The 11,949-nt window shown below is 36.7% G+C and overlaps 1 protein-coding gene across 1 annotated transcript; it reads right to left on the reverse strand.

Annotated features, from left to right (window-relative positions):
• Window positions 1-9,529: 9,529 nt before the first annotated feature.
• LOC128042477 (uncharacterized) lies at window positions 9,530-9,991 on the reverse strand. The gene has a single exon (XM_052633822.1). It carries the CDS (start codon window positions 9,989-9,991, stop codon window positions 9,530-9,532), a length of 462 nt encoding a protein of 153 aa, XP_052489782.1.
• Between the last annotated feature and the right edge of the window lie 1,958 nt (window positions 9,992-11,949).

The raw sequence follows: 11,949 nt of genomic DNA on the forward strand, positions 1-11,949 counted from the left end.
CTAACATTCTTAAACAACTATTTTGCTTTGAGCAGAGATTTCTGTTGAAAGATGAACCCCATTTTGGATATGATGAATCGGTGGCCTCAGTTATCAAAATGCACAACTGGAGTAAGTTTTTTTTACATCCAGGAGATGTTTTGGGCAAAGTGGTGCGAGATTTTTATGCTCATATTTACTCTCTAGATTCCTTATTCATCTACATGAGGGGTAAATATGTTCTGTTTGATGAAGACCAAATAATTACCCATTTTGATCTCGGGGAGGTTAAAGATGAACATTCGGAGTTTTCTGACAATATTACATCAGAAGGATTAACACAGGTCTTGGTTGATTTGTGTGTTGAAGGAACACAGTGGACTATTTCAAGCCACGACTATTACATCGTTGAGCGCACTACGTTGAAGCTAGTAGGGAAGGTCTGGTATCACTTCCTGAGAAGTAGACTGATGCCATCAACGCATAATACGATGGTGTCAAAGGAAAGAATTTTGTTGTTGCATTCTATTATTCTAGAACGAATGATTAATATTGAGAGAATTATATTCCAAGAAGTTTACAAGTGCGCAAATAATAATCTTGGCAGTTTAAACTTCCCTTCTCTTATCTCGGCCTTATGTGAATCAGAAAATATGCCACTAAGTGATGCTGAGGATGTTATCCCCAACAAGGGTGGGATAACACGAGCTATTTTTGTCAAACTCAGAGGAGTTGAGTTTACCGTGACATCCCAACACCATCAAGCTTCACTTGCCAGACAAATTCCCACAACAACGTCTCCTAACTTTTTTGATTCCCTTAACTAAAAAATCTAACGTTCTTTGACGCAAGTCGAGCAAAGGTTGTATCTTTTTGAAGTCCAATAGTACCACCTCGTTGAATAGTTAGAAAAACTCAATGCAAGACAGACTCAGTATTGGGCGTATACAAAAAATCGAGACTTCGATTTATGAAAATCCTTTCAGAAGAATTTTTCAAAACTCAAGTCACCATTTTCTGTATTTCCATAAACCTTATTGTCATCTAATGACTCTGAGAAGAAACTAGATGAGCCTGCTACTAGCAGTGATTTCGTGGAAGAAGAAGCGACTGCTAAGGAGAAAGCTACTGAGGATGAGCTAGAAAAATCTACATTAAAGGACCCTAGAGAAGAAACACAGAAAAATGAGCAAGCCACTGCCACTACCGATGCCACTACCACTGCCATTGCTACTGATAAGGGTAAAACTTCTGTACCTGTGTCTTCACTAACTTCTATGAAAAAGCAAGACAAAGTAATCGATCAATTGATCGATGATCTTACCAAAACTAATAAGAAAGGTTGAGAGAGAAACACTTTGAAACGAAAAATGAGGTACAAAGCCAAAGCCCGCAAGACTGTGAGACAACTTGAATGATGCACCTACAACCCAGCTTAAGTCTGATAAGTTTTTTTTCTCTCTTTCCTTATTTATTTTCTTAATACATTGCATATTATTTTTGTATATATCCATGCATTTATTTATGTTTGTGTTGTTTCATGTATTGGGGACAATGCACCCCTTAGGTTTGGGGGTGTATTGGGCCTCTAGGTTGCATTTTGTATTTAGAATATATCCATATTGTTGCATATAGGATTATTTTGCCATGGCATTGTGAGTATCGATATATTGTTTATTTATACAAACTATAATTTTTATTCATGATGTTCGATGATGATTATAAATATTATTTTTCAATTTTGCCTGAATTTGTAAAAATGGATTTGGTAAGTTTCGTTGAGGCTAGATTGCTTGGAAATTGATTTCTAAAAATAGGATGCCTTATACTCAGCACTTTTAATTTTTGAATTATAATGAGTATCTTTTAATGCCTTATGGATTTTAGAACTTAGTATTATTAACAATGCTACGGCATATTATTGAAATAAAGGATAGTAGACACTCCAATGCTTTAGCATCACTAAGTAGGTCAGCACCACCTTGTTTTATCCATCGTGTTGTGGATTAGAAGGGTGGGTTTAAGTATTAGTGTGTAATAAAAAATTGTTAAGGACATTCCACTGTAGCTAAAGACTGAGTAACTAAGGAGATAGTTGTTTGCTCCATCCATCTTTTTAGTCAAAGGCCCTAGCTTCACGAATGATTTCTTGTTTAAATTTTGACATATGTAATGCCTCAGCAATTCGGTGTATGCTCTGCTGTATTGTTAGGGCAGAAATATATTGTGACATGTTAAATTCCCTAACCCATTCAAAAAAATCTGGAATAATAATAAATAATTGATGTTAGGTGGCAAATGAACTAAGTGAGTTAGAAGATATTTGTTATACAACAGAAGGAGAGAGTGGATGAGTATTTAGGAGTTTTTGTTTTTAGGAGATATTTCTGCACTACCTTTGCTAGACAAACCTTAGTCATTCAAACAGATTTTAGGACAGAGAAAATTGCTAAGAACTAAGACATACATTGTTTTTTGGATAGATAAGAAGTATGAAAGGGTTTCATGCTAGGGCAAAATATTTGCATTAGTACAAATAGGAAATTTTTGCTTGAGGACAAGCAATAGCTTAGGTTTGGGGGTGTGATAACTTTTGAAAAGTGTTATATTTTTTTGCCTTTCAACCTAGCTAATTGTTTGTACTTAGGTATATTTTTTTTGCATTTTAGGGCATTTTAATTAGCATTTTTTATATTGCATTCGAACTTGGACTATGTTGAATTATTTAGTCTTTTTAATTGGTTTTTGTGGAAGTTTTGTATGGTGGTAGGAAAGGAACAGGTTTTTAAAGAGAGGAAATAAATGAGTATAGTTTTTTAAGGGCAAAGTGCAAATGATATGCCAGCACGAGTGTCACAACAATGCAGGGAAGACTGAGTCAAATGATTCACGTGCAATTTTTTCAATTTAAAATTTAAAATCATACCAGATAAATCACCCTAGAAAAGAGAAGAAGATTAACACAAACTGGTTGGCTGAACTCTATCTATAAAACGATGACAATGAGGCCTCAAAAAGCATCCCGGAGAGTAGAAGATCAAGATATCTCGAGTGGAAGAGGAAGTCATCCTCTCGGTTGCAACAAGATTGTGCTGCTGTAGTGTGACCAACAAAAGTTGTTTTCCCGACGTTCTTCCATTATTTTGTGAATTGATTTGGTTGTAAACTATGGTGATGGTTTGGAATTTTATTTCCCAACCGATGAGTCAAATCTCATCGGGTTGTGATGATTTTGATGACACTTAACTATTTTTAGTTTCCATGGTATAAATCTGATTATTTTAATGCCCATTCAATTGTTTAAGTGTAATCTCTAGGAATAGTCAATGGCATATTATTCTTGTTAAGTTGATTTAATGTGGGAAAGGTTAGATTACTTAACTAATATTGAATGGCATGAGCAACATTCAAATGATGCTTGCCTCATAAAGAAGGAGTTACACAGGTTACTATAATAAGACCCTGTATGAGTTGGGACAGTAACTTGAGGTTTCGCCCCTTAAAGAGGCAGACCACTCTAGGACTCTTCTGCACAGTAAGTTAATCAAGATTTTTTCATGGTATTATCGACAGTGAAGGTTAATTCTGAATAATCCCAACCTACCGCATAAATATCATAGATACTATATGTCGAAACCATTTTTTATATTTTGAAAAAAATGTGGATCGACTTTAAAATGAAAATTGGAGTCGCCACCAATCTTTTATCGAGGTGTGATCGGATCACCTTGAAAATAATTTTTGGTCTACGAATTTTGAGAAAATAGGTTTTGGAGTCGGTTACACACGAGGAAGGGCTAGCACCCTCGTAACGCCCAGAATTGGTACCAAATTGATTATTTAATGTCTTAGCGTCGAAAATTTGAGAAATACGGTTTTTCTTAAAAGAAAATTTGAATAAATTGAATTGGATGATAAGACCCTCTTATTTCAGAGAAGTAAAATGTCACACCCAGTAAGTTAGGGTACAACGATTCCAATCCCCGAAATTAAGCTTGTCTTTTGACTTTTAACACTCATGCTTTTAAACTTAAGAAGAATATTCGGTTATTTAGGTTAGATGAAAAAAATCGAAACCCAGTAAGTTAGGGCACAATTTCTCAAAATTCCAAATACTGAATATTGCCTTTATTTTCTTAGAAATTCTTATTTCGAAATGATAAAATGTCATGTCCAGTGAGTTAGGACCCAAGATTTTTGAATTCCCGAGAATAAGCTTTTATTTGAAATTTGTACAATTTTATTGCAAAATAAATACTTGGCTATCTAAATTCATCGAAAAGAATTGAAGCCCAGTAAATTAGGACACAATCCTTCTCGAGAATCATGAATACCAAATATTTTGAAAATTTACGAAATAAGATGATTTTCATGCTTCAATAAAATACACACATTTTTAGAAAAACAAATATACAAATATTTTTAAAAAATGTTTAATAAAATGATTTAATAGACAATAGAAATTTAAATAAATGTTATATCCCAATAATTTTAAAATAATTAATACATAAAACACCTTAAAATAAAACTATATACCAAGTAATTCTAAAATAAAGAAATATGTAGTAAAATGATATATATATGATTGAAAAATAAGTGAAAATATAAATAAATATAAAAATAATTAATAATACTAAAAATAATAGTGATATATAATACAATAACAATAATAACAGTAGCTTAATAACAATAATAATATTAACAAACTAATATTTAACTTAATTAATAAAAAAAATACAATGGACTAAATTATAATCAAAACAAAATTGAAGAGAAAAAAACAAAATCAATTTAAAACAGAGGACTAATTTGCAAAATGCGCGTAACATGAAGGGCCAAAAAGGGAAATTAATCCCGCTTTCAAAACGCTGCACAACATTGGATTAAAATGAAACAATTTCAATATTTCATGGAAAAATTTGAAAACAAAAACAATGGTTTTGAAATGATGGAAAACTGAAAAGGATTAGAAACATAAATAGCCCACTAATGTTTGAGACACGCGGATCTGATCGGGTTTTTGGGTCGGCTCACACAGGCTTTCGGGTTACACTAATACGGCCTCGTTTTTCAAACCAAATAAAACCCCTATTCAAACCCTAAATGAAACCCCATTTTACTTGCAACCACAGCAGCCGCAGGGATTTCCCCTCCCCTCTACTAGGGCTTCGACCCAGCTCGGAGCCCAATTGCCACGCCGCCACACCCCGTTGCAGCGCCTTCAAGAACAGAGGCCAGAGTCGCGCCAATCGGGGCCCTGTAGCCACCCTTTCTGGTGAATAACGGAGAGGGGAAGGAAAACTCTTTTCGCTCCCACCATACCCAATTTCGGCAGCGGGGGAGGAGGCTCCGACGACGGAACCACGACCCAAGTAAACCCCTTCTTTCCCTCTTTATTTTCTACTACTAGAAAATATAAAATCAAGTAAACAGAAATCGAAAAAACCTAAAAAAACGACGAAAATCACCTTTCAAAAAAAATGTTTTCTGATTCTTTGTTCTTGTATTTTTGCTCTTTCAATACAACATTCCTCCAGAAAATCTCTTACAGATTTCTATTTGGCTTTATATAGCCGAAATAAGGGAGAAAAATTCTCAAAAACTCCCTCCCCGTTATCGTGATTTCTATTGCCATTTGTTGTTCGTGATTTTATTGTAGGCGAATACAGGCGAGAAGACGTGCGCGGAGGTTGCTAAATGTGGGTGAGGTTACTGCGACGTGGGGGTGATGGAGCGATTGCTTCGGCGCCGAAGAATTAAAGCTACTAGGGCTTCTGCTTCTAAAAATTTGTTTTGGGCCCCATCGTATTTGGGCTAGGGTTGTTTGGGTTTTGATGGACTTATTATTTTTTTTGTAATTTGGACTATATTTTATTATTTTTATTTATTATTTGGGTTTTAACGGGGCCTGAGAAAATGGGCTATTACAGCTGCCCCTCTTTTCTCGTTGACGAGTAACGGGAATAGAACAAAGAATTAAAAATGGCCAATTTTGCCAGGTCGTGCTGGACCTTAGTGCTCTTTTCCTTCTTCAAATAGCCTCATTCCTTCCTACTGCATCTTCATAGGTATAGGAACTAGTGCTTTAATCTACTCCACTGCAATGTCAGAAAGATAGAATTTGTACGTTGTAGTTTCTCAAAAGAACAAAATTTGCTATCTTTAATCTGCTCCACTGCAACTTCAGGGAGATAAGACTTTAAAGATAAGTCTGATGCGATCTGCTCTACTGCAACTTCAAAGAGATGAGATCTGTGGTTTTAATCGGCTCTACTACAACTTCAGGGAGATAGGATTATTTTCTTCAATCTGTTTCACTGCAACTTCAAGGAAATCAGTTTGGTTTATTCAGTCTGCTCCACTACAACTTCAGGGAAATAAGACTAAATGTGATCTACTCTCTGCAACTTCAGAGAGATAAGACTTGCTATCTTCAGTTTTCTCCACTGCAATCAGGGAGATAAGACTTGATGCGATCTGCTCTACTGCAACTTCAGAGAGATAAGATCTATTATTTTTAATCCACTCTACTGTCATTTCAGGGAGATAAGATTTGCTATCTTCAGTCTGCTACGCTGCAACTTCAGGGAGATAAGACTTGCTATCTTCAATCCACTCCACTGCAACTTTAGGGAGATAAGACTTACTATCTTCAATCTACTCCACTGTAACTTCAGGGAGATAGGATTTGCTATCTTCAGTCTGCTCCGTTGCAACTTCAAGGAGATACGACTTGCTATCTTCAATCCACTCCACTGCAACTTCAGGGAGATAGGATTTGCTATCTTTAGTCTACTCCACTGCAACTTCAGGGAGATAAGACTTGTTATCTTCAATCCACTCCACTGCAACTTCAGGGATATAGGATTTGCAATCTTCACTGATTTGTTCTCTGGGGAACATGACATGTATAATTCATTTTATGAACCTAATTATACCTAGTGATTAGGATGTCATGATCAGGATGAATCAAATGCTCCTAACTAGACGTGTATGAATGACATTTGCAGAATGTCATTTTTTCCGAGAATGATCCCTTTTTAATGCTTAGGTTGTCATTACTCAAAGTTTATTAAAGCCGTATCACTGATGCACTTCAACGTCCTCTTGCTCGGCTAGCATCTCTAAAAAAACACTGAATCCAATTGCCCCCACTGTAAACCTTAAAGTTTAATCCACTGGGACACAAAACTTGTATCATCTTTTCACTTTAACCCAAGGGTAGAAAAATATGACTTTTTCTAAATCTTCTCTTATCGCAATGTGAAGCACTTTAGTTTTTTATACCATTATCAGGGTTTCATACCAAATGCCTATGCGCAAATGAAGGATTTCCTTCTCTGAGAAAATCTCTTCTTATCTCAAGGTGGTCATTTCTTATTTGTTCAATGAAGCTTTGTCACTAACACCACATATTGTCATTTTGTTCAGTCAGTGTTTGGACAACAAAATCCGAAAGGATAATCTTACTTTAGAATTTTTCTTTTTTAGACATTTCAACCTTTGAACTTGGTGTATTCTAAAAAATGGCCCTATATTATTTTAGAAACTTCCAGAGTAATATGCAAAACTTCCTTTGTAAAAGTATTATTAGCCCATTAATCATTGTTTTAATGGAAAATGCTTGAACAAGATTATTATAATGGACAATATGAAATTTATTGAGAATAAAACTCGAGATGAATAAATCATCAAGAATAATAAGAATAAAAGAGAAATTGATTGGAAACACGTATCTTGAAAAAAAAATGAAGTATTCCAAGACAACAAATTTAATATAAATACTGGGAAGGCTAGGCGCCCCAGATATCGCAGCTTGAACTTCTCTGTGCAGACTTTCTAAAGACCATTCTGAGTTTGACATGTGCTTAGAAGACCAGTAGTACTTTGTTGATGCCCCAAGATGTCACGTCCCCTTTCCCACTGATTCAATCATAGTAAAATCATCGGATGCCCCACTTGATCAACATTTGAGCCACCCTTTTTCGGGTTTTCAACTCAAATCCCCTTTGGTCTCAAAGCGCCCTTGCGGGTTTTCACCTTGGTCTCTCCCTTTTTTAAAAATAAAATATTTCTTAACCGAATCTGAGTTTACAGGGTTTGGAAAATCTTTGCCATCCATCTCGCTCAAGATCAAAGCTCCCCCTGAAAAGACCTTCTTTACAACGTATGGACCTTCCCAATTTGGCATCTATTTTCCTCTAAAATCCCTTTGTATAGGAATGATCTTTTTCAACACTAGCTCCCCTTCGTGGAATTCTCTAGGATGAAGCTTTTTATTGTAGGCTCGCATCATTCGCCTTTGATACATCTGATCGTGCTGAATAGCCTTTAGCCTTTTTCCTTCTATTAAGTTCAACTGATCATAACGAGATTGAACCCACTCTACCTCATCCAAATTCAACTCAGCCAATACCCGGAGAGAAGGGATTTCAACCTCAATAGGTAAAACCACTTCCATGCCATAAACTAGAGAGAAAGGTGTTGCCCTGGTCGAAGTCCTGACAGACGTTTTATAAGCAAAGAGTGGGAATGGTAATTTCTCATGCCAGTCTTTGTAAGTCTCAGTCATCTTTCCCATAATTTTCTTGATATTCTTATTGGCTGCTTCTACTGTACCATTTATCATTGGGTGATATGGCGACAAGTTATGATGTCGAATCTTGAATTAACTGCAGACCTCCTCTATTGAGCTATTGTTCAAATTCAGCGCATTATCGGATATGATCCTCTCAGGCATTCCATATCGATATATGATTTCCTTTTTCAAGAATCTACTAACTGCTGACTTCGTGACATTTACATATGAAGCAGCTTCCACCCATTTGGTAAAGTAGTCAATAACCACAAAGATGAAGCGATGCCCATTAGAAGCCTTTGGCGATATTGGCCCAATGACGTCCATACCCCACATAGAGAAAGACCATGGAGAAATCATAACATGAAGAGGTGAAGGAGGTGCATGCATTTTATCACCATAAATTTGGCATTTATGGCACTTCCTAGCATAATTGATGCAATCTCTTTCCATATTAGACCAGTAGTACCAAAATCTCATGATCTGCCTGACCATTGAGAAACCATTTGCATACGTTCCCCAGATACCCTCATGGACCTCTTCCAAAATTTTTCTATCTTCCACTGCGTCCACACATCTCAGCAGTACATGATCCTCCCCTTTTTTATATAGGATCTCTCCATCTAGGACATAGTCAATGGTCGTTCTTCTCAATGCTTTCTTATCATTCTCCGTTGCCTGATTTGGATACTCATGATTTTTCACATATTGCAATATATTCAGATACCAAGGATGGTCATCTTTTTCCTCTTCTTCAATATTATAGCAGTGAGCCAGGGTTTCAGAAATACTCATCTAAATAGGCTTCATGTCCTCTAACCTATTCACTCGGATCATAGAGGCTAGGGTGGCCAACGCATCAACCATCTGGTTCTCATCTCGCGGAAGGTAACAGAAAGTGATGTCATTAAACTCGTCCATCAATTCAAGAACCATCCTTCGATAGCTGATCAATTTAGGGTCTCTTGTCTCCTATTCTTGCTTGAGTTGATGTATCACCAATGCAGAATCCCCATACACTTTTAGCACTTTGATTTTACGTTCAATAGCTGCACGAATGCCCATAATGCATGCTTCATATTCTACCATATTGTTCGTACAGTCAAAATCCAGTTTACTAGCAATAGGATAATAATCTCCGCTTGGAGATACCAAGACTGTCCCAATTTCGTTACCCATAGCATTCGAGGCTCCATCAAAACTTAGCTTCCACACATGATCCATTTGGGGATTTTCTTTAGTGGCTGCCACATACATCAAATCCTCATTTGGAAAATCAAAGTTTAAGGGCTCATAATTCTCCAAGGCTCTACTAGCTAAAAAGTCAGCTATTACGCTCCTTTTCACGGCCTTCTGACTCACATACATTATGTCAAATTCAGAAAGCAAGATCTGCCATCTGGCCATCCTTCCATTCAAAGTAGTCGACTCCATCATATACTTTAAGGGGCCTAACTTTGAAATCAGTCACGTCGTATGATACAACATATATTGCCGTAATCTTTGAGTTGTCCAAACTAGGGCACAACATAACTTCTTGATAGACGAGTCCCTCGCTTCACAATCGGTGAATTTCTTGCTGAGATAGTATATTGCCCTTTCTTTTCCTCCTCTCTCGTCATGTTGGCCTAATACGAACCCCATGGAATTGTCAAATACCGTTAAATATAGTATTAATGGCCTATCCGGACTAGGTGGTGATAGCACTAGAGTGTTGGACAAGTACTGTTTTATTTTGTCAAAAGCCATCTGACATTCTTCATTCCATACACCCAGATTATGCTTCCTCAGAAGACGGAATATGGGGTCGCATTTCTTAGTTAGTTGTGAAATGAACCGAGCAATGTTATTCCATCTTTCCAGAAAACCTCGTACTTCTTTCTGAGTGTGTGGTGGAGGTAAATGTCGTATTGCCTTGACCTTGTCTGGGTCAACCTCAATTCCTTTTCTATGGACTATGAAGCCCAGCAACTTCCCTGATCTGGCTCCAAAGGTGCACTTTGTTGGATTAAGCTTGAGCTGGAAATTTCTTAGTCTCAAAAACAATTTCCTCAAAACTTGAACATGCTTCTCTTCCGTTCTGGATTTTACAATCATATCATCGACATAAACCTCAATCTCCTTATGCATCATGTCATGAAACAATGTCACCATGGCTCTTTGATAAGTTGCTCTTGCATTCTTTAATCCAAAGGGCATCACTTTATAACAGAACGTTCCCCACAAAGTGATGAATATGGTCTTTCTCATGTCTTTTGGATTCATCTTTATTTGATTTTACCCCGAAAAACCGTCCATGAAAGAAAACAGTGAATAGCATGCTGCATTATCCACCAAAGTATCAATGTGAGGCAACGGAAAATTGTCTTTTGGACTGGCCCTGTTCAAATCCTTGTAATCCACACACATTCGCACCTTCCCATCTTTTTTAGGGACAGGGACAATGTTGGCTACCCATTCTGAATATTTGACTTCCTGCAAGAACCTAGCATCAAACTGCTTTTTGACTTCCTTTATCTTTAGCACAATATCGAGCCTCATTTTTCTGAGTTTTTGCTGAGTTGGCTTGCAATCTTCTTTTATAGGAAGACAGTGTACCACAATATCAGTGCTTACCCTGGGCATATCCTGGTATGACCATGCGAAGACATCTTTGAATTCACAGAGTAATTCAATGAGGTCTCGCCTTGTCTTGGCGGTAAGTCAGTTCTGATCTTTACCTCATTTCCCTCCTCTAGGCTCAAAATCTCCAATGAATCTTTGTGAGGTAGGATTTGCTTATCCTCTTATTCTACCATTCTCAATAAGTTCGGAGATACGCCATAGTCTACGTCATCTTCAAAATCTTGTGATCCCTCTAAACACATGTCTTGCTCAAAAGGGAATTCTAAGTCTGAAGCAGCGTCATTCATATCATTGATATCCGGGAACCTATGGTAGGTGCCAAAGAATATACAAAGAATGTATGAATTTATGAACAAGTATGATTATAAATGAATAAAAGAATGATGTGGAAAAAAATAAAAGAATAATTACTCGAAAAAGAATGAAAGACTACTGGCTCAAAAATGAATACGAAAAGTGTATTTATTAGAATCATAACGTTCAACATGTGCATATTCCATAAAGAAATTCCTATTTTTTTAAGTAAAAACCAATAAGGATGTTCTGAACATTTACTCTGAACAAGCTCTAAAAACTACAGGAATCTCTTCCGCAGTCCAATTGTTCAGCTCGCTTCCAGGTTTGTAAGGGCGAATCTCTAGCAATGTCTCTCTCTCAATTGTGTCTATGGCATTGATGTGAACATCTCCCATCATTTCTTCAATACTTTCCTCTTTAAGCATTCTTCGCTCAGGATAAATGAACCACTCTGATACAAAGGTCTTAGA

Source organism: Gossypium raimondii, chromosome 7 (genome assembly GCF_025698545.1).
Source record: "Gossypium raimondii isolate GPD5lz chromosome 7, ASM2569854v1, whole genome shotgun sequence".
Classification (NCBI taxonomy): Eukaryota; Viridiplantae; Streptophyta; class Magnoliopsida; order Malvales; family Malvaceae; genus Gossypium; species Gossypium raimondii.